This window comes from Columba livia, chromosome 9 (assembly GCF_036013475.1).
Source record: "Columba livia isolate bColLiv1 breed racing homer chromosome 9, bColLiv1.pat.W.v2, whole genome shotgun sequence".
Taxonomy (NCBI): Eukaryota; Metazoa; Chordata; class Aves; order Columbiformes; family Columbidae; genus Columba; species Columba livia.
The window spans coordinates 19,873,713-19,901,414 of NC_088610.1; the positions used below are offsets into that span (position 1 = coordinate 19,873,713).

At 40.4% G+C, this 27,702-nt stretch overlaps 1 protein-coding gene across 3 annotated transcripts in view; it reads right to left on the bottom strand.

Annotated features, from left to right (window-relative positions):
* Positions 1-1,674: 1,674 nt before the first annotated feature.
* The window catches only part of LOC110358130 (uncharacterized), a 33,658-nt gene continuing 7,630 nt past the window's right edge, over positions 1,675-27,702 (bottom strand). For 2 of the 3 annotated variants that reach the window (XM_021286345.2, XM_021286344.2), the window contains exon 5: positions 1,675-9,725. In XM_021286345.2, coding sequence (XP_021142020.1) covers positions 9,620-9,725 — 106 coding nt within the window. In that variant the 3' untranslated portion in view covers positions 1,675-9,619. Of the gene's footprint in view, positions 9,726-21,832; positions 23,335-27,702 lie in introns of those variants that run through there. The other variant, XM_021286348.2, reaches the window with a different exon arrangement.

Here is a 27,702-nt window from a genome sequence, read left to right on the forward strand (position 1 = left end):
AGTTTGAATAGCACATATGAGACATGACAGACAACTTCTTGAACAACAGCCTTAAACCAAAATTAAATGTTAAGAAACTTTGCTCTTAAATCACCCCACTTTGCCTCTCCAAATAGTAGTCAGTAGTGTAGGTCTATGAGATGGGAACCAACTTCGAGAGAGCACCCACATTTGCCACTGTAGTAGGTGCGCTATTTGGCTAGCTTATTATTTCATCTATTTAAAGGTCCATTTGGTAATTTTCCACTAGGATTAACTTCTGAAAAGAAACTCCCCACAAAAGGTTTTGCATAGTCCTCCGAAACACAGGTCTCAGGTTGTCTGAATATGTATCATTGCTTTTATTTGCATTTCAAATGACTCAGATGAAAGTACAAATGCCCAAAAAGGCAGCAGGTGCTTTGAAAAAGCCTCAAAAACAACCCTTAAAATAACTGCATACATACACAACTACTCTCCAGTGTCATTTATGATCCTAAACAGCTCCTTGTGTCTCCCTGGAATAAGGCAAGCCATTCTTACAGCACTTAATTGGTTCTAAGGGTAACCAAGTCCAGCTGCTCTGTCTAGCAAAGCAGCACAGCTGCCTTCTCTCAGTCCAGAGGAGCTGAGCAGACAGGAAAAAATGGGAAGTACCCACCACTTCAAGAGCTCCATTCCCAGGGTCTCACAAACCTGACTAGAATCTGGATCGGAATTTTAAACAGATCCCTTAGGAGCAGCAATTGGCTTCCTAGGCAACCAGGGTGGCCACATTGCTGCACTGCTTACATGGAGATAGGAGGAAGGGGAGGGAGTGTGGAAATATATATATGTATGTAAAATTGCCCTTATACATTCACAGGAGGGTTTCCTAGTTCATAAATATTCCTGCTGCAAGCTGTGATTTCAGTTAAATTCAGACTCGACTTGCCAATGTGGTAGGCAGTAAAGTTATTCAGAGTGACATCTTTTAGCCCTTCTGTTGCTGGGCGAGTTGGGACCAGATGGTTAGATGCCAGCAAAACTGGCTTTGGAGTATCTGAATGCCTCCCTGCACCTGAGGAATGCCCAGGTACTTTTCCAGGGAAGATTTCTCACCCCTCTGGTGGGTGGAACTAAAGAGTTGTCCATGAAGCCAGGTGAATTTTAAGCACATTATATTACTTCCCTGTTGTACGTAGTTCTCAGGGAAACTGCCAACTTTAAAAGTCTAATTAGGGAAACCTGCCGAGAAAAAAAAAGCTCTCAGTACTGACATTATCACTGCCAACTTCCTTATTACCCTGTTCTCTGATATACTTCAAACCTGCTCCTGATGAGCCCCAACCAGACACAACAAGGGATGCCTGCTCCTCCTTAGTCATTGGCCTTCTATTAAAACCAATACCAAGGACACCCATATAGCAAATGTACATCCCACACTGCTTTTCAAAATCTGAAGAGGAGACATGCCTTGGAATACTTAGTTGAGACACACACAGAAGCCCATGTTGACATACAAATACTATTCATACTGCACCCTTTGTCATCAGGGAGTCCAGAAACTCAGCTGGAACAGGACATGTCAGTCTCCTTCGTCTACAGTGAGTAACACCGGTTTGCATTGAAGCCAGCAGGTACAGCTGCAGTTGGCATACTGACCTGACGTTCCAGGAGGAAAGAACGTAGATATGAATAAAGATAACATGGCAGAAACAACATTAAAATAAGAATATTAAGTCATTGCTGCTTGAAATATGAGTAAGACCAAATAATTTTGGTATCTAAGTATCTTAGCTTCCTATTTCTGTGAACAAATCCACTGGCTGAGAATGCAAGATATGTATAGTCTGGAGCCATGTCCTGGTTTAAGTAAAGATAAATAGTACTGTAAGACCCACCTTCCCAAACTTTTAATCCTTACTGCTTAAAAGTAACACTGACTGATATATTGTGAATTGGCAAAAGACTTCTACACACATACATGAACATACTACATAGAACTGCTTCAAGGCAAGAATAATAACGTACTAAGCAGATATAAAGCCAGACACTTAAATATAATTCATTTCTAACTGTATTTAGTATTCATGTCAGGAGTACAGCTCATTTTTACGACTTAATTCTACATTAACATACAGAAGGCACCTCCCCGGTGTTGTAGGAGTAAGTAAGAAAGGGAAGAAAGGGATAGAATATAGAGAGTGAATGAGTTGCGTAGTGTTTTCTCAGCTTGGCAAAGGAAAAGCAGTTGTGACTATGCTGGGCTCCTCTGTTTCTGTGCCCACACAGGGTATTTCAAGTATTCATTTCCTTCTCACTACTTCAGGGTTTGTCAGATGAACAAATCCAGTAACTTAAGAGTAGCTTCAGCCCTAGGAGAACTTGCTTTCAGGTGAGGAAGAAAAAAAAGCCTTATTTTAATGTTTGATTCAACATGATGATGAGCAGGCAAGAGACAGTATTCTGAGAAGACCCAGATGAGGAAACTGTGATAGTAACACTGCCCAATTCCTTTCAGGCCACTTAATCTTCTTCTGTTCTTACAGACCTTTGCCTAGTATATTCTGGTGAGAGAAAGGGAAAAAAAAAATATCCCTGTTCTACTGTATACCTGTGGACTCTTTAGCCAGTTAATTCCTAATCCTTCCCTTGTCATTTTTAAGGGACTTGAATACTTTGCTTTTCCGCTTACAGTTTTCAGATACTGCACAGCTGAGGCTTCAGGGATCAAAGCCAGAGCTTTGTTAGAATTTGGTTTTGACAAGGTAACTGAAAAAGGACAGAAACTGGGAAATAAACAGCAGCTGAAAATAAACATATGTGCAGCCACATGTATGGACTTTTAGGAAAGAATTTATAGATCCCAATAAGCTTACTTAAATATTGAAGTAATGAGCCAGAGTATTCTGCACTGCTTAGGCAGGTAAAACAGCTGAGAAACTACTAAGCAGGGCACACTCCCAGATGTGAATTCCTAAGCCCATTTCTAACATCATTTCCTAGCAGAAACAGCACACTAGATCTAATCCTCACTAGTAAAGCCCTAAACAAATCCTGCCAGAACGTGAAGTAAAATTGGCAGGCCCAAGAATCATGATTTGGAAAGGTGTTTATAGTTTCTTGACATTCAAGTTTTGTTAATGAATTTGTGATATGTTACTACAGCCTCATAGGTCACAAGTGTCCTTACTTTCCTGAATTCAATGGCTATTGCTTACATTTGTCTCCAAACTCCTTTTTTAAAGCTCTCCTTCTTTTCTCTGAAAATGCAATTTAGTAGCACTTCTTACATAGGCAGATACTTCCACTACCTTCAGTAGAGTTACTGCTAATTTAAAGACACATAAGCGGTATCAGAAAAAGACCTACTTACCTCAGGCTTTTGAAATTCTGAAGTCAATTGCCTTTTATACTGATGACTTCCTGGGGTGCACTCCCCATTCCTACTGCTTCCAAACCACAGCTGTGTGCTGGGGGACCTGAAGGTGCAGCTGCTCCAGGGGCCTCACCACCGCACCCAGCAAGGGGAGCAGGGCAGAGCCAGTGGTGGCAACTGCACTCAACCAACAGCCCGGGTCCTCAAGTAAGATCATGATGGGGAAGGAGGTCCCAGGACAAGTCAGCAAGTAAAACCACTGGGCAAAATCAGACCCAGCGATTGACAGGCAGGTCCATAGAGACAAGACACCCCGAAAGGCGAGCCAGAAAGTCAGCCCACAGATCAGAGGGGTCTATGATGAGTCAGAGATATAGCTAAATGACAGACCAGCACCCCAAACATAGTTCATGGCAAGTCTGAAGGTCCCAAACTAAGCTTAAATAGACCCCTGTGTCCACAGGCAGGGCTTTGGATGGGGACACCAGGTGAGGCTGGTCAGGACCATTAAGGCCCGTTAGCACCCTCAGGGCCATGACACATGCTGCTTTCTTACATGAGCCTCTGGAATCATTTCTGATTCACAGTCATGCCCAGTGACACCTTCCTCAGTGAATTGTGTTGTCTATTAATCAGTTCCATTAGTATTCTAAAAATAGCACCATTGGCTCCTCAACAATCAGCTCGTAGTATATTTCCACCATCAGTTCAGATACATATAAGATGTGGCAAACACGGGCAAAAAAAGCAAAGGGTGAGGATACCACACTGAAATAGAATAGTAGGTCAGGAGAATGACGCCTTCCCACAGCTGAAGATTCAATATGTGCAGTGGGATAGGAACAAAATCTACTTCAGTGGGTCTGATGATTGGTTGAAAAAAATTGTAAGCTTTGAAGAACTCTCTAAAATGATAGAAAATAAAAATGCTACCTGTGGGTTACCCTTTATTGCATGTTATAAGGGGAAATGTAATACTTTTATTTTTAGTATGTTAAAGACAGCATATTTTTTTAGGTTAAACGAACAAATAACAGGCCAAATTATGGCCCTAGAGGTCACCCCTGTCTAGCATGAATACAGACTGTGTCAGCATTCAGTATTCACGAAGACTGCCTGCCAGCATAGATCATTGTCATTGTCACCCTGAGAACTCATGGTTTAGTGTTCTTTTTTTTTTCAGAAAATCTGCAACTTCTTTGTCTTTTAGTTTTTGCATAGAGCTAACTAGCATGTTTCAAGGGCAGGACAAGATCAAGAAAAGATGGGAGAGTATTGAGTCAGGAATGTGAGAGAGAAAAATGAGTTATGCGCTGTGTGATGATAAAAAAGACCATTTGATAATAGTCACTGCAGAGAATAGCTAAGTAACACAAATTGTATGCATGAGCATCATATTGCCCATAATAAAAAGAAGCAACCAAGCAATGGCCCAAATGCCTATTAGCTCAAGTACGTGTCTGAAAACAAACATATTCATATGAATGGAGCTGTCAGAAAGAAACTGATGAATCCCACAATCCCAAATGAAAAGTGAGCTAGCTGCAGCAGTCTCAAAAGCTTCATTTTCAGATACAGGAAAAAAGCTGCAGGCCCCGTTAAACATTAATTAGGGATCATAACTGAGGGATCACAGGTCTTACCTAGGGATGAAGGCCTGAGGGATCCATCAAACTACTTACTTGTATATAGCATGATAAGGAATAGATACCAGGGACCTTACCAAGCAGACAGACAGGCAGAGCATGAATACTCTCAGTCTGACACTTGTTCAAAGGTTCTTTCCACGTCTGTGCTATAGGAGAACTGGGGTTCAGATCTGTATCCCAGAACCAAACATTTATCTACATTGTGAGCTGTAGCCCAAGTGTGGAGAAAACAGAGCAACTCACCTCTGTCTCACTGACAGTCCTTAACATGATCTCTCCATGCTCTCACAGCTGCAGGAAACCAGGGGGCTATTTTACTGACAGCTTTCAAGTAAAAAGAGTTTTCTATTTTAAGACTTTTCATTACCCTTCCCTTCTTGCAATAGTTTGATATTCCTCTCCAGAAGTTTGAAAATAATATTAGCCACTGATATATATCCTTTATTTTTTTCCCAAAAACTGATGTTCTAAACTTGAATTTGAAATTGAAACAGCATTTACGTGAATATTTTTTTCCCGTATGCGATGGCAGTCTGAGTAGATTCTTGGAGCTTTTGAAGTAGCCTAGATTGGTTGTGCTTATTTTGTAGGCTGATTCAGATACACAAGGAGGACTCTGACATCTCCCCAGTGACCTCAGTGGGGTTATTTCAGGTTTAAATCAGCATGACTAAGAGGAGAATTAGCCCTTTTAAAAAGTCAGATAGCAATGAATGCCTCTTGCCCACAGCCAAGTGCAAGTTCTGAATGAGGAAAGCATTTGTACTTTTAATACGTATTTGAGTTCCACTGAACTGCTGCTAATATTAGTACATGTTTAAAGACAATTTAAACAAACAAATTTCCATTAAGTTGGCACAAATACAAAGCAAGCTGCCTCTTACATTCTGCTCTCAGCTATGCTGGTGTCATATTTACTTCACATCCCTGCATGAGAAGTAAAACCAAGCCAGATGGGAATGACAAAGATGAGCTGAGGTGTCTCAAAGGAACAATCAAAACCAGACAGGCCAACTATGCCAGGTAACTCAGGTAAACTCTTTCAAGGCTTTATAGCCTTTTAGGGGGGACCATGTGCAATTGGGAAATAATACAAATAAAACCAGACCTACACAGGATGTGCTTTGAAAATTAAATGTCTTTTTTTTCTGGGTGCTTGTACTTAAAAAATAAAACCACTGTATAGGTCTCAGTCAGGTTCGTGGGTTAAGCCTTCTGCAAGGAAAGTGAGATTGTACTGTTCAAATGCAGTTTTTTATTTGATGTCTTGCACATGAGGAACAAATGTTTAACTCTTAATAGATAATACAGAAACCTGTGTTTCTCCAAGGGTACTGTCTAACATTAAGAGGCTCCTTTTATAATGCATTGAAAGTATGTTTTCTTTTGGATTTTTCTACTGTGGCAAATTAGAATTCTCCTGCAGAGGGGAAAATATTTAAGTCTAGACTTTATTATGCCTTCAAACTCTTACACTGAATAATTTGTTGATTAAATGTAGTAGCCTTCAGCCTCTTAGCAGCTTTCTCATTGAAAACAATAAGCAATCAACAGAACTGGTAAAAGATCTCTTTCCCAAAATGTCTAGCACCAGTAGTCTTGGACATATTTGTTCCCTCTCTTGTGTACATAATTAGTCTTACAACCAATGTGCAGTCCATAGTCCAGTGAGTATGTGGTTTGATAGATTTTTGGCCATTATGATACTGGCTCTCATAATATGATCTTTTAAGATCTGATTCATCAAAGCACTTGTCAGACCAGGCAATATTGTGTTAAGGCCTGTTTTGTTCTCAGCCGATAGATGGGTGGGGTATTAAACCACATAATAGATGAGAAAGCTAATTTAACACCCTGGATGCTTAAGCAAATAAGCTTATTAAAAGAGGCAGTGATTTCGTGTGGCTTTCCTACTGCTGATGAATAAAATATGACAGTTTTCCTCTCTGGTATTAAAGCACAACATTTCAGTTCCGAACAAAGGAGGTGGGTAAACAAGTGTCTTTGAGGACAGGAGGAAAACATTGCTATTCTTTGGAATGAATGCCCTAAAGCCTGAAAGCAGAATACTCTGCATTGTATCAGTGATGCTGGTGTCTCCCCGAGGCACAAAGGGATGGCACATGGGCTCACACAACTGACTGTGGCAAAGTAGCAGGGATCCCAGTGGTGTTCCCATGGAGCTTTCATTAGAAATGGAGACTCATGGTGTGTTTAATCTCATTCTCTGAAAGACTTTGCTGTGTGTCACTTGGCAGCAGTGCATAAAGATTAGAATAGCAGTCTGGCAAAGTGGGTTTCTAGTTGCACAGTTTAGTGTAAATGAGCACACTACCCGCTCTCCCTTCCCCCCTCAAAAAAAAAAAATCCTAAGAGAAGTGGAAGCAGGATCAGACCTCAATCCACCAAATATGAAGAGTGAATTAGGATGCCTCTGCCTTTCCTCAGTATATCATTGTTATTACAGGACAAACTCCTGTTGGAGTTGCAGCCTGTACGTCACACATGATCATGTACTGTCTCACCCACAAAGTCAGCAGAACGTGGGCACAAAGGCATTCATCAGCGAGCGCTCTGATAAAACACAGATGAAGCTTCAGACTGAATGAGCTGAAACAGTAGTTGTATCCTGAGGAATTTCTTGCCTGAAAAGAGACAACTTCATTGTTTGCTCTAAAAATCTGAAAATGATCAGGTCAGACAGATCTGCCCACAAGGTTATGGTTTTCTCTTATATGATGCCAAGTAGCACTTCTGAACAGCTGCTCTACAAATTTTCTCTCCAAAAAAGGAGTGTAACAAAAGACTGCACCTAGTGTTTCAGCCTTGACTCTAATTATTTCAGCTTCTCTTTTTACAGTTCTCTCTTCTGATATAGGTTACAGGAGAGTGGAGAAATTATTTTGTTAACCCAGAATCCTACAGGGTTAGCAAACTCCCTAAATCTATGGCATCTTGCAGAGTTTTATCTTCAGGTAACTTGTGAATGGATGAAGAGTAGAAATATTACTCAACATCAAATATGGGTTAGTTTGACTACTTCTTGAAGCTAAAGAGTATTATAAGAAAATAATTTAGTCTTTATTCTTGTACATTTTAAGCATATTTTAAGCATATTTTAACACATTACCTGGTCTGGTGCCATACAGACTTCTAACTTGAAGGCTTTTCAAACACAAGTGACAGCAAACATGTTTCAGCTCTATAATTGATTTCTCTTCTTTGTCAAAGCTAGTGACAGAACACAAGTCTCGTATCCAATAACGCTGATAGTAAAATGTACCGTAATTTTTTTTTTTTTAGGCTAGTGATTCTTATTACTTTGAAAAGTGAGTATTTCAGCATCAGTCAATTATTCTGACTGTGAGAATAACTCTCAAATGTTCCTTAAGTGTCCACAATGGTAAAACATTTTCTGCTTTCAGTTTTGCTTCTTGATTTTTGTCTTTAGTTTTTCGTTCATGAGACAATGTTGTAAAGGTTCATTTAGTATTATCAGTTACAAAAATATGTTGCTTTCAGTCCAGTGCTGTATTTTATTTTGGTGGCTTTTTCAATTATCCCCAGATGGATTCTGTTAAAATGTTTTACCTGTGCATACTTTGTTTGAAACAAACAAACAAACAAAAACATTGTGGAATATGAGAAATCACTATTGGAATGAGTTCTTAAGAGTTAAGTTTTTCAGTATTATCCAGTGTTTTATATTTCCAACACACTTAAATTGTGTAACCTGAATGATGTTCCCAGAACTCCGTGCTCAAACTAAGCTTCACCAGGAAACTGCGAGTAAAGTAATCAGTACTTTGTGTAGACTTTGTGTAGACAAGACTGTCTGTCTTGTCCACTGGTGATCTCATTACAAGTCTGAATAAGATACACGAATCTCTCTCAAATCTGCTGGCTTCTGGCATGTTGAGAGAGAAACCGTAAGAGCTGAGTAATAGCTGAGGTAATAAAATGAACTGTTCTGTGATGGAAATAAGTGAGGTATATGACAGAAGTTCTGCTCACTACTTGTAGCAAGCAGAGCAAACCCACAGCCATGCCAAAGATCTTTCCCACTGTTTCCATCAGTTGATTTTATTTGTTTTCTGCTGATTGTTTTAAACATCTTTCACTATCAGTCTTCATCCATTATGGATATAATAGGTACTAAAAGAAATTGTAGCTGTCAGGTTTCAGCAGCCATGGTGTTTACTGGTTTACATCTGGGAAAAATAGAGGAACTGCTGTGTCCTACTTCCCAAAAGTGGCAAAAGATGAGGTAAAACTCCTTAATACCAGGCATGTCTAGGCTGGCTGCAGTTGAACAGTTTAATAGCAAGGGACTGAAGCAGCCAAAGTATGTCTATACAGCAAAATAGGGATATCATTACACTGGCACTTACCTTGCTGGCTCTGCTAATACTTGCCATGAGGACGCGGCAGCCAGCTCTGACAACAGCGAGCTCTCACACGGCTGCCGTTCTGTGCTGGAGGGCACGCCACCAAATCTCTGCTGTGCTCCTACAGCTGCCAGCTGAATTAAAGCTATCACAGATATAGCAATCATGCTGTGATCACTGTAATATGGTTTATTACACTCTGAGAGTATGTGCAGAGAGCAATAACCCAGTGAAAACAGCCTCTATGCACAGAATACTGCCCTGGACTTGATTTGCCAAAAACCAAAGTGAGTGCTTTGAATATTACCTGAAGAGCCACATGAGTATTGCCTCAGCTTGCAGTAACATCTGTAATAAAGGACACAGAGGAAAAAGTAGGATCAACTAGAAGTCCTCTCTGGTAACTGCCAGTTTACACATTTGAAGTGGAATTAAAACTTCAATTGCCCAAAGCACATGCAGGGCTTCAATAACACCTATTTATGCTAAGTCTACCTAGTAGTCAGCAACTACTGGTGTCCCTCCAGGATCAGTGTTGAGATCTGTACAGTGTAATGTCTTCTACTTGGCACTTGTGATACCTCTCTGGGATATATTGCCCGGTATTGGGCTCTCCAGAACAAGAAAGACCTTGATATACTGGATTGAGTCCAGTGGGTCTCACCAAGATGGTTAGAGGGCTGGAGAACATGGTGTAAGAGGAGAAGCAGAGAGAAGTGGGTCTGTTCAGCCCAGCAAAGAAAACACTTGAAGGGAGTCCTTACTGCTGTTGACAGCTACCTGATTTAAGGGTACAGAGAATATGGAGCCAAATTCTTCTTGAAGGTGCACAAGGGCAGGACAATAGGCAACAGACACAGTTGGAACATGGGAAAGTGATCAAATATAAAGAAAATCTTTTTACCATGACAGTGGTCAAAAGCTGGAGCAGGCTGCCCAGGAGGTTGTAGAATCTTTCTACAGAGGTGTCTAAGACTCAACTGGACACATAGCAGCACAATATGATCTTGTGAGACCCGCTTTGAGCAGCGAGTTAGACTAGCTGACCTCTGGACATCCCATCCGACCCAAATTATTCTCTGACACTATGATTCCTAGATATAGAAAGAAATGCTACAGCAAGCTGCTGACAGCTCACCTACACATGGCTGGAAAATAACAGGTAAAAAAGCAATCCAAGCAACCTCTTGGCCTGTCTTCAATGTTTTTTAAGACTTTAGGATACATTTTAAAAGCAAGAAATACTGAAGACTAGGTGATGAATGGACACCAAGATAATATACTGTATCAGATTACCAGCAGCACATCTTTTGGATCATTCTACTATCTTCTTTGATAAGAAATTCCAGGTAGTTTAGACCGGCTGTGTTTAAATAGCACTTTATGTTGGAAGTTCTTCAGACTGAGTAAAATATTTAGTACAATAAGTATAAACCAGCAAGGGATCTGATTAGACTAAGGAATTGATAATTTGTGACAAAAAGAGAAGGCTGAAAATTGGTTCCTAGTTGGTCTTTTCAAGGTCTGAAATTGGAACTACCGCTTTCTTTAGTATTTAATTTTGCCATTGTCATTAAGAAGATGGGGGAGGTAATATTTGTCAAAGATGGGCCATTTTATCAATATCAGAGAGGACTGAAATAACCTACAGAATGAAATGAAAGATCTTGGGGATGACAGCATATGAACTGGATGACATTTAATTGCAGAGCGTGTGAAGCCATGTATTTAAGGAACTGCGGTCGGCTGGAAATGACTAAGGAAAGAGATCTGGACATGCTGGCAAATCACCCACACTCTGTGTGGTGAGTCAAAGGGGTATGATGCAGCTGCACAAGAAATAGAACTCAACAAAAGGCTGTAATTTTTACTGACTCTTTCAATGCTTCTGGGTTTCCTATCAGAGAGCAACCTTGAATATTGTACAGCTTTTCAGAAACAGCTTTTGAATTTTTAGAAACCTTTTTGTTTCCCATGCAGAGAAGAGCAAATGAAAGTATGTTTGTGTACAGAGGGAGAGAGATGGGAAAAGAGGAAAGACAGGGGAAACACTGAAGCAAAAATATCATTTCTAAGGGTTGTGATTTTCTGTTCGAATAAACAGACAGTGATTCCAGAAATATATCCAAAGATGGCTTTTGAAAGCTTCTGGCAACATCAGTTCCACTAAATAAAATACTATTGCAGTAAGTGATTTCAGAGTGTATAGCAGGGATAGCAGGTGATGTCTTACCAGCTTCTCTTTCAGCAATGTTATTTTTCTGATAGACCTACAGCAAAGATTCTGCATGCTTGAAATATTCAGACAATTTTTTTCATAGGCTGTGAAAGCCAGAAGTAACAATTTTCTTAAATTGGATCATATTAATAGGTTCTCTTATTCTGCTGTGATAGTTTCTTATTTTATTATTGTATACATTATTAACTATGCTAGCAGTAGGACATAACAAATGCAAAATACTTGTTCGAGAACACTACTGTTTTCAGCAGGGAATAATTAAGAATACATTTCAATAACATTTAGAACTCTAATGAATAAAAGATAACTCATGCAGGCAACTTAGAGGTCTGCATAATTTTCTCCAAGGAGGTTAAAATGCATGACGAGTGCCGAATTCATAAGGAAGCACTTTTGGGTCATATATTTCAATAGCAGACAAGATATGATCAAGGTTCAGGTAACATATATGTTTGAAATGTCAACTTTCCCGCAGGAGGCCTTCAAAAGGATGTCAGAACTCTTCAGAATAATCCACCTGTAAATTAGAAAATGCCTCAGAGAGGTGGAATTTTAGAGCTTCAGCGCTTTGCAGACAGGACGTGTACCAAACCTAGAAACTTCACCCCTCATTCATGGAAGCCCTGATTGCATTTTCCCAGCTGGATCTGATGGGTAAACAAGCACTAAGCACAACTGTGCTCCTATCTCCATAACAGTGACATAATGAAAGCAGTAAAGAATATGACCATCAAGCTGCCTTTCTTTCAGACCCTCCACCGTTCCTCTAATTCTCCTAATTGCCAGATGCAGCTATTTAGCTTTGTATCCCAAAATTGCCTTGATTTTACTTCTAGAAAAATCACCAAGGACAAAATGTGTTTGTGTGGCTCAGTTCATTCAGACTGCCTGTCTAAATCAGTTTAAACTTTGCTGTCTACAGCAAGCGTAGGGTCTAACAGCATCAACTTAATCCTTTTGATTCCACACCACAATACAGTAACAGCCCAATTAGAAATGACTCTTATTTCATTATTAGTCTTCATTTGAACTGGCATTCTGCATGCACTTTGGGAGGAGCAGGTGAGATGAGGATTGTGGGGGAAGAAAATAACAAAGGAAGCAAGTGCAAGGGCTATGATTGTACGGAACAGAGGCTTTAGATAGCCTGGATTGAAAAGACAGACATTTGTACGTGGATCCGCACACAGCGCTGCCCTTCAAACAACACCTCTAAAAATTATCAGAAATTTCTAACAAACAAAGCACAAAAAAGGTTAGTCTTTATCTGATAAAAGCAAATGCTGGAGGTCAGTTGCTGTCTTTGTGTTCTCTTGGCGCAGTCCCCTCCCTTACGCAACTCCAGCTGAACAGCTTTTCCAAAATATTCAAAAAATTATCTTAAAGCTTGAACAAAAAACAGATATTTTTTTCACAGGTTACAACTGCCCATCCCTCCCAAGTGAGCAGACAGTAGGCAGGACTCCCCACCAGGCACCTGGGGGTTTTCAGACTGCCATGAGCACTGGGAGGTACCCAGGAGCAGCCAGCCTCTGGTGCAGCCTGATGCTGTTTGGGACTGGTGCAAGGCATACGGAGGAGTTAAGAGGCTTTGTGTGGCCCATTTTATTGCCTATAGAATGAGAACAAGGCTTTTTCTGCCACTTTTTGTCAGTGTTGTGCAAAATGCTTTTCAATTCATAAATCTACCCACCTGACAGCCTGCTTTGTCTGCGAACATGCAGAGATTACAACTAACTAATTTTGTTCCTATTGAAAGTTGGGATAAGCTACAACAGAGCTAGATTTAAGGCAGCTTTATCTTTCTACCTCTGTGCTGTTGCCAGGACTACAGCAGCCAGACTGGGTGTTGGCCAGCTTGGTTCCTATGGCGGGTGGGCACAATGAAAGCTTTTCTGCCCCTCTGGATGCTTCTTTCCCCTTCAGCATAGCTCCTTTCCCAAAGCAAGCCCTTTCCCTTAGCCCACTACCATGTCATATGGAAACAGCTCATTTTCCTTTGCTTTATTCTTGCCACACTATTTGTTTGTCTTTCAACGCAATAGCTTCTTCCTGTTATGAGGGAGACTAAACTTCTGTGTCTGATTCTGCAAGCTGTAATTTTTCTAAAAGACAATGACTATTTCATCCATGTGCAGCAATGTGAATTTAAGCTGCTGATCTCCAGGTTCCAGGGCACTCCACATCTCTAGAGCTAGGTGATGCATTTCTAAACTTTTCAAGCTTTTATGGATTTAGAACAAAACTTGGAAACATTATCAGAGCAAATTCTACACTTAAAAGCCAAAAAGCAAGCCAAAATGGGCATACAAGCATTAGTTTAAACCCCCAATTGACGTGTTTGTTTCAAGTCAGTATTCTAGGTGCTGCTTGGCCACAGGAGATGTAATTAAAATGGCGTTTGTGACAAGGAAAACAAAACCCTAGAAGCTGGTCTCCCTTACCCACACTAACTGCAATGATTTAGTGCAAGGAATATGTGGTGATGCTTTTACATCAGAGTTTTTGAGGGTATTTTTAAAAGAGCAAGCATGTGGTAGAGACATATCAGGCAATTTGACATTGTAACATTGTCTGATCTCCACCAACCAGACCGCGCAACCAGCAGCGGGAAACAGGGCATCAGCTGGCAGCTCTAACTTCATATTCAAAAGGCCGAGGTACATCTTGCAAACCATCTGTGGCCCGGTCTCAGGGGGACAGAAAACACACAGGAGTGCTTTGAATTCTAATGCATGCATTGACTTCTCAGTGCCCTCTGCACAGGCACCTTACTTCCCATCACACTCAATGTCATTTACCTCATAGTTGCAAATACAGCTAAGGATCTACATGAAACCATCACAGTTCTGCTGAGGTGCGGTGCTTTGTGATATCCTGGTAAATGTCTGCAATTCTCACTTTTCCTCCCATTCTCTGAGCAGACAGAGTTTCTTTCTCGGAAATAAGAATCTAATGGTAATGAAGAAAGAGTCTCTTTGCTAAGAAAGGAATTAGGTAGGCGCCAGGTAATATTTCTCTAGCTTCTGAGAAATGCTATAGAGCCCAGATCTTGAGATATTAAGATACCAGAGGCCAAGCAGTACCTTACTTGATGTATCTGTCTTTTCATTGACCGATCTGTGGAAACCACGTGAGATTTGACACTCACTGACCATTTCCTGGAGATGTTTTCATTGGAAATTGTTACTAGTCCTGATAATATCCTGCAAATCCCAAACAGGGATAGGATGACAAGAGAGAAGGGTCCCACTACAAGCAGAATAATTACATTAGACTTACTGTGGTGCAAATGAAGTCAGTCTTTGGACCTAAGCCTCTGTTTTAAGGATGTAAGTATAAATGTCTTTCTGAAAACAGCAGTTACAGTACTTTCCAGCAAATTAGGCTACATTCCAGGGATATAGTTTGGTTTACTGGAAATGATCTTTTAATTCATGGTAAATGAGGGACTAAAAATTATGATCAGGTCAAGAGACAGAAGGTCTGAGGTGCACTTCTGAGTGTAGATCAATAGTCAGAAAAATTCAAAATAGACTCCCAGCTAAGTGTCAGTGCAGATTTTCCTCATGAAATGAATAAAGTGCTGTTCTATTGGCAACCTCATTATTCACTACTTAGCAGACACAGTAATGACTTTAGGCAAACGTGAATATTGAACCTGAAAGGTCCTGGTAGCATAAGCAGGAAATGAGCATAAATGACAGTTGTGTTATATCGTGGCCCCTTTGAGAGCCAACAGAGCAGAAAACAGGAACTCAGAATTTGAGCAAATTGTTCTTCTAAAGCAAAGCTGTCCTGAGAGTAGGGGGATGGAAAATGAAGCAGAAAAAAACCTGTGAAGTTCCTTTATTTGTTTACCGTGTTTGTCTTTCTTTGAGAGAGTAGGGGCCCTGTGAACGTGACATGTTTCTAGTAATGTGCAGTGGTGGACAGATCTCATAGACTCCTACTTGCCTACTACACCACTGATGGGGAAAAACATGAACCATTGCTTCCTCCATAGGACTGCCAAGCTAAGCAAGGAGTAGAGTATGGGAAACACATAGGAAGTCTGCATGAAACATGCTACTGTATCTAACTGCAAATTGTATTTCATCTGCTGATGATTTTTAACAGCCTGAATAGCTATCTAGGCAGAGATGGCTTATACCAAGAAACAATGTGGTACCCAACTCTGCCTCTGACAGGTCAGAGCACATTCAAAGCTCCTCAGAAGAACAGATCAGACTAAGTTTTCCTGGCCCAAAACACCTTTGAGCAGCAAAATTTCAGTGCTGTGGTAAAGCAGGTTTTGGAGGGCAGTGAGACAAGGCCAATGGTACCTTGTGGAACAGAAATGGTCAGTTGAGAGGAAAAGGAAAATGACAAGGAGCTATTTGGGATGTGGAGAAAAGCCTGAGGACAGCTGTGAACTGCAAAGGCAGTCAATAAGGTTTCAAAGAAGAGCTCTCACATCAGCAAGCTTTGGGGGCTACTGTAGAAGGCTTTGAAAGACTTGAGTAGCATAACTGCTTCTCCTGGAGATCCAGCTCCTTGCTCTTCATTGCCAGTTCCACAGGGAACAACAACTGCTCCTCCACCAGCACTGTCCTGAGAGGAGCTGGGGCTTGCTCTGTGGGCTGAGAAAAGAAACGGGGCTCAGAGGAAGTTATCTGCCCATTTCCCAAAGTGCCCTCTGCCTCAGCAGGGACAAGGATTGTCTGTCTGGTCTGTGCTAATCCCAGTCTCCTTCAGTACAGGAACAGGAGACAACCTCCTGCTACCCTACACTGCCAGCTTCTTTGCTAGTACCTTACATTGTTGAAGTGGTAGATTACTCAGGCTGATAACCTCTCCCCAGAAGCGGAAGCCATTCTGCTGTGTTTCAGCTAAGAAAAACATTTCTCAGGAAGATGAAAATGCAAGTATCAGTTATTATTTTCAATACTAGATGAAGGAGGGAGCAGGGTCTTTATGAGGAAGCTGACTCTGGAAGATATAGAAATGTGCCATTGCACTATGGATATTTTAATGATCTGTATCATGTGGATTAAAGAGATGTCAGAAAAAATGAGTTGGGGCATACTGGTATGTTGAAAAAAATAAATGCACAATTATCCTCTTCCTTTGAGGAAAAGAAGAGACAGTGGTAACCTGCCCTTATTTGAGGCAGGAAACGCATATCTCACCATAATAAGGTTCAGTCGGTTTAAAAGATTACATACACGGTACTTTTTCCTCCTCCTGAAAACTTAGAAAAAGCTGATAAAATTACAGGTTGTTACAAAGTTTAAGAATAGCGAAGGCCATGGGTTAGGATACTGCTGCTACTTAAAGTGCACGTGTATGATGAAAAACATGTTAGAGCTCCCAGATTCTCAGACCTCCCTGCAGGGTAAATGCCACCTTTACAGTGCCAAAGTGCTAGTTTGCCATCTTGAACTATTGTCTTAAGCAGTTACTCAGGAAGCCATTTCAATCAATTTGCTCTAAAATTTCAATCACTATCCCAAATTTGAATAAAATTGTCCTTAAAACTTTCTCAGAAAAGTGGTAATTTACAAAGGATTCATAGCTTTTGGGATGTGGTGTCTAGTGCAGGCTGCACTGTAACAAGACCGCAGGTTTCAATTAACTGGTGTTTCTTCTGGTTCCTTGGACCCTAATAAGGCTCAACATTATTCTTTTAGAAGATCATCTAGGGGTCCCTTACGGTTCTAGTACTCTTCAGGTTTCTTAAATCCCTCTGGCACCTTTGAAATTAATGTGATTGCAATAAACTGAGATGTGTCTCGCTGTTTGTTACACTTAATTGTTATTTGTCCTCTGAATACTCCTCAGAGAGCGAGATGAAAGGGGAATGTAGTAGGCCAACCTTTTCCTTAATGAGACAAGTTTGCAAGCATAGGAACCCAGAAAAGGAAGGGAGAACTGGAATTCTGTCTGTATGCCTTACTATTTCTCTTCTTCAAAGTAGGAAAACAACAACAACAAATTTTTTTTAAGAGTTAGCACATCTTTGGACACCTAACAGAATTCATAGTCTCCAGACAAGGAAAGGTGATGAAAACAGTATTTTCCAAAGCCCTTGGTAATACACTTTCATTGTAAAATAAATGTTATTCACCAAAAAAAAAAAAAGTGTCCTAAAATTTCTCAACTTATATAATGCAGCATGTACAGGCTTAAAATGACTATTTACTGTAAACATACATTGAAAAATCTACCAGTCAGTATTTGTAAGAAGTTTTTTTAGCTTTTGACAGGTAGATGTTTTTTGCAGGGAAACAGTCAGTTTCAAAGACAGTAGGTTTGAAGCAGTAGAGTTTTTATTTGTTCTTGGCTAGTTTGTTTTTTGTTGTTTGCTTGTTTTTTCGAATGTGGTTAGGATTCACGCTTCTTCCAAGGTAGCTAAAGTTTATGAATGAAGATCAGTTGCCAACTTCGGAAAAGAGATCTTTAAAAAATGAATTTTCTTTGGTTTAAAACCAAACCTAGCACCTAAATCATTGAACTTGGGCCTCTGCTATGAAACTTCCAACTAGATTGGAAAGAACTGCAGCTGTGGGTCCAAGTAATTTATGTATAAAGACCTGTACGGTAATTAGGATCCAGATGTTGTGGAGAGTTCCCTTCACATTGCAGTTTAACACAAGATCAGACTTGGAAGACAGTGCTACTTCATAGCAGCAATTCTTGTGTAACACCTGCCTTGTCCATTGTGCCTGAGACAAGTTAAAATGTTAGTGCTCCTATAGAAAACCACTGAGCACTAAGGAATACATAAGCATAACTTAACTGAGAAATTCTTCTAGTCCTCTGGTACAGCAAAACTGCCTTTCTTGTTGTGCAACACATCCTGCCTTGTTGCTTGAAGTTGCATTGGATCCTCTCATATGAACAGCGCATTATTTCCCTCCCATTTAGTCAGTGTGAGAAAAAGTAAATCAGAAGTATAACATTAACTGGCTGGTGAGGTCAAAATCTCAGTTCTTCCAAGTGCCATAACTTAAGCCTGTTGTATTTCAAGAATGGCAAAAAAAAAAAGCAAATAATGAATTTCAGTGGCATTAACATAGGCAGAGGGACCTGTCACAACCACTAGCACCCATTCTCAAAAGCAGCTCTCCTCTGCCAAACACCTATTATCTGACCAAAAAACAAATTGAAAGTAAAACCAAAGCAGCTGAAAACCACTCCAAATTGTATCCCATTCTTATTCAGTTGCAAGTGAAAACCTTGGTGCCAATATGTCACAGACTGTCCTTAAAAATGTTAGATGGGGGTGTCATTTCACAGTAGATTGAGGGAGGCTGCTCTGGAAGAAGCTGCTGGTTTCATGGCATCTGATTTAGTGTCATGAGAGGAATGTGCTGCAGATCTTGGCCTGTGTTCAATTTAAAATTAGAAACACAAGGACTAGAATTAATTCAGCTAAGGGAAAGCTATAGTAAATTGCAACTTCTAAATGCAGCTGTTTGTACAATGTGTAAGGGGAACCTTGCTTTTTGCTTCAACCCTGAGCGGAGGGTTTCAAGATTAAAAATGTGCATGGGGAGGAATTGCCCTGCCAGCCTCCAGCTCCCTTTGTAATTGCCTATCCTTGCATGTAAATTGTAAATGCCTTTTGAAGGTCATGGCATGGAAATTACTAAGCGGGGCCGCTTTTGTGGTGTCCTAAAAACCACAGTGGACATTACCATTGTTTCATTGGGGTCATTTCCTTTGCACAGCAGCTACTATACAGCTACACACACACCCCAAAAAAAGAGAAAAAAAATCCCACCTCCTCACTCACTATTTCAGGGGACATCTGATCACTTGTTTATATCCTTTGTCTGTGTCTTTCTTAAATGCATAAGCCAAATATGCTGTTAATAGGAACCGAGGCAACCGAGGCTCTTTTAGGATGTGTACGGCCAGAAACACTTGGCATTTTACAGAATTTCCGGGTAACTAACGTTTGCCTGCCCTGCCTCCCTGTGGTTAGTCCCTTCCATGGCACATGTCCCCTCCCAACGTGTCCTGCCAACCCCTGCCAGGTTCCGAGACAAACCCCCCTTGCAAGGTCTGTCACACCGGCTCGTTCAAAGGGCTGCAGGTTTATCTGCTGTGCTCTGTGCAGATGGCCGTGATTTCTGCGTGAGTTCTCTTCAGGAAGAGCTGTTTGAGCCGGATCCGGGGCTGGAAAGAACTTGTGCTGAACTAAGAGCCTGTAATGCCTCTTGAAGAGGCAGACACCTCACACAGCAAACAAGCTGCCAGGCCTGTGAATGGAAGTTACTTCTGTGACTGCATTTGTGGTCCCCAGCTACCATCTCCTGCAGCACCAGTGCTCCAGCTGTGCCTCTTCCCCTGCACACCTGCCAGCGCACAGCTGGACACACAAGGAACAGTCCCCGGTGTGTGAGGAGCTCTGCAGACACGGCTCCTGCCCAGGGCTGGGGAGCACACAGCTCACCTGCAACTCAGTGCTCTGACTTGTTTGAGCCTGAACCTATTTTGGAATGAGCAAAAGGGAATTCCGTGTGTTGTGGAAGCTAAGAGCATCATCAGTGGCAAAGCAGCACATCAGTAATACTGGGGCTTCTCTAATGCCTCTCTGATTTTGAAGAGATATAAAAAAATACCGACTAAAGAAAGACACATTCTAGTGTAAATCAGCTGAATCTTGAGCTTGACTAACTGAATTAAAATTATTCAAAATTAACATATTAGTCTCACAGAGTGAGGCTTTTCAAGGGAAGCTTTGTAAGTCTTTGGGCTAGAATTTGGTTAAACAACTCATTTTTCCAGTGTAAACCCTGATGGTGTAGTACGCTAACTAATGAAATTACTATGAATACTGAAACACTTCACTTGGACGCTTTAGAACTATTTTCATTATTTGTATAAAATAACTAGTATTTAGAAAATATTCAAAACTCATCAATTCTGTTGGCTCACCAGCCCTCGAAGCGTAGTTCACAAAGTGTGATGATCTAAGCAGCTGATTTTTCATTGGTCAAATACTGCAGATTGCTCTTAATGTTTTTAACAGTTCTTGTAAGGTCTGAGCTTATTCTTCTCTTCACCACTAGAGGGCAAGTTGTGCTCAAGTAACTGCGCAACAAACGCCCAACAAAAATGTATACAAGCCGTTAATTTTAAAAGTACGTAATCTTTCCTGAAAACAAGAGGATTACACAAATAAGAAGAGGAGAGGAGAGGGAGAGGAGAGGGAGAGGGAGAGGGAGAGGGAGAGGGAGAGGGAGAGGGAGAGGGAGAGGGAGAGGGAGAGGGAGAGGGAGAGGGAGAGGGAGAGGGAGAGGGAGAGGGAGAGGGAGAGGGAGAGGGAGAGGGAGAGGGAGAGGGAGAGGGAGAGGGAGAGGGAGAGGGAGAGGGAGAGGGAGAGGGAGAGGAGAAGAGAATAAATGTAGTCCCCAAAACTTAGACACTAGTAAATAGTTAACAATATTGACAGGTATCAGTGGTGAATCCACTTTCCAGCTACAGTAAGAGTTTGCTTCACCTAAATGCAAAGCAGCTGGTTCCTACCATTTGTTTACATATTTCACGTAAATTTTCCTGTGTCAAACTGAATTCTGAAGCAGAAAATGCGATGACTGAAAAGTGAAGTATAAGTGTATGAGTGTATTCTCAAACACCAAAATTCAAAGTAAATGAGAACAGTTAGAAGTGCCACCCTCAAACAGTTCATAGTGTGAGCCTATCTAGTAACCAAGTAAGATCAAGGGATTGCCTGCTTCAGTGTTTTGTATAAGTGCTTGAGGACCCAGTAAAGATATTGAAATATCTATATATGCTCCTTACTCCATTTACGTAGCTAGTAGAAAAATAAAACAAAGAGACTTTCTGTGTACGACCAGTTATACCATTTGTATGGATGGTGGAACTGGGAGCAGACACTGGCTTAGAGGAACGAAAGTGAAAGACACAAATAGAAACAAGAAGTGGAAAGAATGTTCTTTCCTGCCTTGACATTCAGTGACCTGTGACAGCATTTTGTTGCCATCAACAATGGGTCTGAGAGCTTGGCAGGGTGGTCTGAAGATAAGTGAGAACTGGACTAGAAACAAGGCAGAACACTGCAGCCAAAACACTTGTCAGCTCGGTTATCTCTCTCATCCATCAAGGTGATGAAAGCCTTCATGATTTCTAAGTCATCCACAAGTCATCCAGCATCCTGAGTATTTTTAACAGAGGCACCTATCATGTTGTAGAGTAAGAAAGATTATTTTATTTGTTCAGTAATAACGACTGAAGGCAGAAGATAAAATTCTTGCACATGTGCCATCTATTTTTCAAACAGGTTTGGTTATTGAATTCATGTAACAGAAGCTTTTAAGTACACACTCGTATATATAGATGCAAAATGGCAAAATATTGTAAATTCTTTATAACTAAACCATCTGGCTATCCTCATTAAAATAAATTGATACAGTAAAGGAGCTAAAAAATTAATGTTGGGATTCCATGTAGAACTGGGAAAACACAGAGTAATGATTTCAAAAGTTTCCTCTGCAAATATATCTCTACAAAATCAATTTGCCCGTTTTTAGAACTCTCTTCTTCCCATGCACACACTGGCAATGAGGAAACATAACTTGCTTTCTAGTCTTGGTTTATTTCTGGCTGTGGTTTTACTTGTCATGCTTCAGTTGACCTGTCTGCAAAGCAGGTTTTAAAAATGCATCACAGTGAGGTAGTGGGAGTTTTCAGGGTTTGGTAAGCACCCAGCTTCTTCAGGAAAAGGTTGCTCTGTTACTTAAAAGTAACACTCTTGTACACATCTTACTTGGGATATTTAAAGGGTCTATTCTTTCACAGAGTTTCTACCACTGTACAAGGAAGGAAAGAACCAAATCCACCAAAATAAATTTCAAATTATATTGAAAATCAGTATTACAAATTTTGGTGCTGTTGTTGAAACCTGAATAAACTTGTTCATGTTCCAAATCTAATTTTCAGGACACAAATTGCCTCCACTGCGATTAGCATTAATGTGTGGCATTTCAGCAGTATCAAAAGGTGGACAAATACTTGAGTGAAAATGTGAATTCATGTATATTGTAACCTCAGAAAGAGTTCTTCCTTGATGAAGATAGGCCGATAAATTCTTACGGATAGAAGTGAAGAAGTGAGAGATCAGTGGTACAATTGGTAACTCAATACATTCCACCTATCCTGGAAATTTTTCCTCTCGTGCTACCTGAAAACATTTTTCATTATCTTAAGACTTGAGTCCTCATTGAATAGTTTCTGCATTCCTTGTCTATAGTAACTGAGAAAACAGAGGGATTTTAGTTGTTAATCTGAACATCCTTTCTTAAAGTTTTAGTTTCTGTGTCCACACACAAACATATAAAAGTAAATCCAGAGCTGTGGATTAAGTGCAATCTTTCTCCTTTATCCTAATAAACAGAAAAAAAGGCAGCAGAAAGAATTCTAACAAGTAAATGTACAGCATCTGAAAAAATGAGAGAGGAATTGTAAACACATAACACTAAAATAAACTACATAGTTGTCATTGGAAGGACTATCTTAGGGCCAAAGTTATGGAAACATCTAACAGTTTTTACACAGTCAAACCATACCATTAGTTTGTCCAAGTAAAACTTCCAATATCCTTTCAGAGGAAACATTGCTGCAGAAAACTCTCAGTAAATCACTGGCTGGTGATTGTGGAATCCTTACTGGAATCTGGGTAGACAGACTGGAGACTTAGCTCAAACCCTGAAAAATTAGCCATGATTAATGTCATCATATGGAACATCTATCTTTGGGAAGCAGGAAGGGAAGTAATGATTGATCTTCCAGATTTGTATCAACAATTAGGACGTGAAGCAAGACTTAGTTTAACAGAGATATGCATTGATTGCTGCTCTGTGGGAAGCGGCCTGTAACTGGTACTATTTTCACTGGGCAGTCAGCTTGTGTGAAAGTGGGTTAAAATTATGAATTCAAATGAAGTTTTACATGTGGGCACCACAGATAGGAGGAGGACTGGACTGAAATGGAGTCCTGTTTAGTCAGACTTAAAAATGCTTTGCAGTTAAATTGTTTTCCTGTAGGAATGGTAAAGGAAAAATAAAACATATATGACATTAAGATGTCTGTTACTCCCGTGAAAGGGCCAAACAGTTTTCAGGAATTGCTAAACAGCAGGTCCTGCATTGATAAAAAAAAAAAATGGGATTTCTTTCTCCTTGCAAAGCAGTGTTTCTAGAGTAATTCCCCTACCAATGCTTTTGTGGTGCTCTGAACAAACTAGTCTTAGTGGGTTCTTGCTCATTCAGATAGCCTAGTCTGAGTTTCTCTGGCCACAAAATTGCAGGAATATTTTAATTAAAGACTTGTTTTTATAATTCACTGACAGATTTCGCAGGAACTGCTGGTACTAAGCTCCTTTCTGGTTTGTTACTAATATCTAGCTCAGAGAGATAATTGATTCATAGCTCCATCAAGACAGACTGCACAGAGGTGACTTGCAGCTTTAGTTGTACAAGGTCCAGTTTTTACACCAGCACTAGCTGTTACTTCAACACCACAAACCAGCCATAAACCTAGATGTCCTGTGTATGTGGGATACTGTTACCAAAAGGCATCAATTATCTTCCAGATACCTCATCAGACAAAGTGTCCTGCAGGGAAATAGTGAGATAGAACATGTGTCTCCCCACTGGCCCTCATAAGAAACCAGTCATTTCAAGTACAGCAACAACACAGCTGCTGTTTCATCTCCTCCTGCTTATTACTGATGTAAAGGCCCAAAATACATGCGGCATAACTGCAGACTAATTCAATCCAAGTTAATCTTCAAATGAATTTTTGCTTCCTGTATCTGAATCAGAGGAAATAAAATCTTGTAAACTACAGCTTTTCTAGAACTCTGATTTCTGAATTGAATATAAAGCGGAATAAGGTACAAAATATTTTGTTTTGGAAAAAAACACCAACATTTTGAAAAAATCATTTTGCTGCTATATAAATACTTGCTTGGCCCACAGCTTAAGTACAGCACGCAGTTCTGGTCTCTGTATCCCAAAGACACAGATGAATTAAGAGAAGGTAAATAAAAGGGAAACTAAACAGACCAGAAGGTTATACAGTACTAGTTTTTAGATAGGCATCATTTTCCAGACCTACATTGTTCACATACAGTTTTTACAACTAATACCACAGCTCTCTGTTCTTTAACAAGGCAGGGAGGATTGTTTAGTACTTTACTTGCTAAAAGGAAAGGATTCTCACCAGCATAAGACTGACTTTGTATTTTAACTTTGCCAATTCATTCTTTTTCTCTGTCCATATTAGTTTTATGTGGTTTTCCAAATGTAGTGTATCTCCAAGAATGGTGAGTGACAAATGTCTGCCTGTGAGTGATTCAAACTCGTGTGGTTGCTTCATGAAAATTAGATCTTCCTATTAGTTTAACGAATAAAAAGAGCAGAGGTTACTAAAACTCTTCCCGTTCAGTCTCTCTGAGAGTATTTTCTCTTCTGGGAAGTTGAGGAGTACATGGCTCAAACTTCCTCCTTTTTTTCTGAAGAAATCCAAGCAAAATGAATGGAAAACCTCTGCATACAATCCTTTCAAACATGCAAAAGAAACAAATCTTAGATTGTTTGTTCTAATCCACATAACATGCTCTACCTTCATAGGGAGGTAACAAAAATGTTGGAGTAAAATGATTTTTTTTTCCCCTGAACCAACAGTGTTCCTTTTGTTTCTATTTCCAAATAAATCACAGTACTTAATGATGCCAATCAAAAAAGGCCAGATGAATACAACTGGCTGGACTGAGAGCCACTCCCATGGAAGTAATACTGGGTGTCAGTGATTTGATTGTGAATAGACTTGTTCTCACTTTCTCTAGAACATGCATTTTCCTTCCTTGTGCAGATTCGAGAAAATCTGACTCTGCTTTCAAGAAGCTGGCAATAAGCAATCATAGATTCACATGCACAGAAGCGGATGGTGTCTAAGATAAGTGTGTGATCCAGTTCCAAGACTTTCTCAATGCCTCACACTTGCAGCACTATAAGCTGCTCTTTCCATTCTTCCACACTGCACCCAAACGAATGGCTTTCCTTAGAGCTGGCACCAACCCTTCACTGATAAATGCTTTTCACAGAAAGGAATTGTTCTGCTGAAGTTAGAACCTTTCTTAAAGACATCTATTTTACTTTCAGAAAAAAAAAAAAAATACAGGGAAGTTTCTGAGAGCCAAGATAGGCCTGATTACTTGTGAATCACATAACTGATTATCTTAAGTCAAAAGTAGTGGCTACAATAAATTAAAACGTCTGTAAGGTTTTAGGGTCTGTATCAATGAAGCAGGAAAAATAAATGCTAAGAAGTTGTTAAGATTCTCCAACCAGGACTGGATTTATGAACACTAGAAGAAATTCTGCTGTCCCTCAGGCAACAGCTCAGGTGCAAGAAATGAAGCACGAAATCTAATTACCCTGAGCTTGCAGAGCTCATCACATCAGTCACAAAATTATCCTGCCTTTTTGAATATTTGTTCTCCTAACCAGATTGACTCCAGTGACTTCATTTTTAGGCCCCACTTCAACAGTACCCAAGTTCATATGCACAACTATGTGTTATACAAGTAGGCCAAAATCACCATGGCATACTAGGCATAACTTGCAAAGTTAAAGATCTGCAACAGCTGAGAATGTGGCTTAACAGTTGTCCTCCATTAATTTAAAGTAATGTTATAAACCTGATCTGGCAATATAGAAAAAGGAACATCAATATTTTTGGGGTTTGTTTGGTGATTTGTTTCGTTTGGCATTGTTTTTTACTAATGTGTTAGCTTTCTCTGCCTCATGGGAGGAGAATCAACACTGGTCCTACACTGAGATTGAAGTGTTTCAACAGAAAGAACTGGGCATCACACCTGAATTAAGCAAGCCACTTAATGGAGCATCACTGCCCAGGGTGCTGACTGCAGGCTGGCTGCTCTGGTGTGGTCCTGCAGCTGTGAGGCCAGTGGCAGTGCCACAACCTCAGCACATGGGGACACTGGGAACTATTGCAAAGGAAGCTTAAAAGGTGCAGAGGCTGCACACACACACCTTCCTTATTTCAAAGTCCAAAGTTTGGTAGTTGTTTTCATTCATACCATTTATGCCACTGTATATTTTCTGGAATGAGACTTGTTGACCAAAGCAAAAGAAAGGAGAACCTGTCCCAAAACTAAACATACTTTCTGATTTCCAGCAGAACAGATCTGGGAACTAGAGTGAAAAAAAACTCTTAAAAATGTCACTGAAATAATACCATTATTCTTCCCATACCTGCCTTCTATCAAAGGTTGCTTTCTTTCCCAGTCTGGTGGCCAGGTAATGCCATCAGAGCAGCACAATTTATGCACAAAGTGCCTTTGTGATATAAATAAAACCAGGTATCAGAAAGCAGAACTGCTGTTGACAGGGCAGCTTCAGTGTGCCCTTGGGATCAGTGAAGCATGGGTCTGATTTGGTTAACACTTTGAGAACCAGCTACACTATGACATTTCCTTCTCTTTTTGGTCAGCAAACAGCACCACCGTATACACAGCTTACAGACATCGTTACCAAGCTATTCCCCACAGAACTGAAGGGAAATAGCACAAGTAGGTGGTCTGAGTCACCAAAATGAATCTTTTTTCCTCTCCTTGCTGTTAATTCATTCTAAGACCTGAGCACATCAGGCAGACCTCAGGCTGAGTCAAGGGAAGTTTCCAACCAGCGGCTGCATCTGCCCTAGTTCATATGTCTCTAAGCACTCGCAATAGCACCTGTCTTGTCAGTGCTGGCTGGCTGTGATCTGAGTGAAGGCAAACAATTGATATAGTTTTGCTTTATGGCTTTAGGCTTTTGAAGACTCATGCTGTGAGGCATGTTTTGAGTCAGAAATGGGTCAATGTAAGCTCTGTGAATACAAATGCCTGATTTCAAAGGTCTCCTCAAGGCTTCCCTGTTTTGCAGAAAGCGGAGGGTTAAAGCTAAGTTGTGAACAGCTGAAAGTAATTTCATTTATACTCTTGCAAATATTTATTCATCCTCTATGACAGGATGAATAAGTAAGTTGAGCCTACTTAGTCTTACC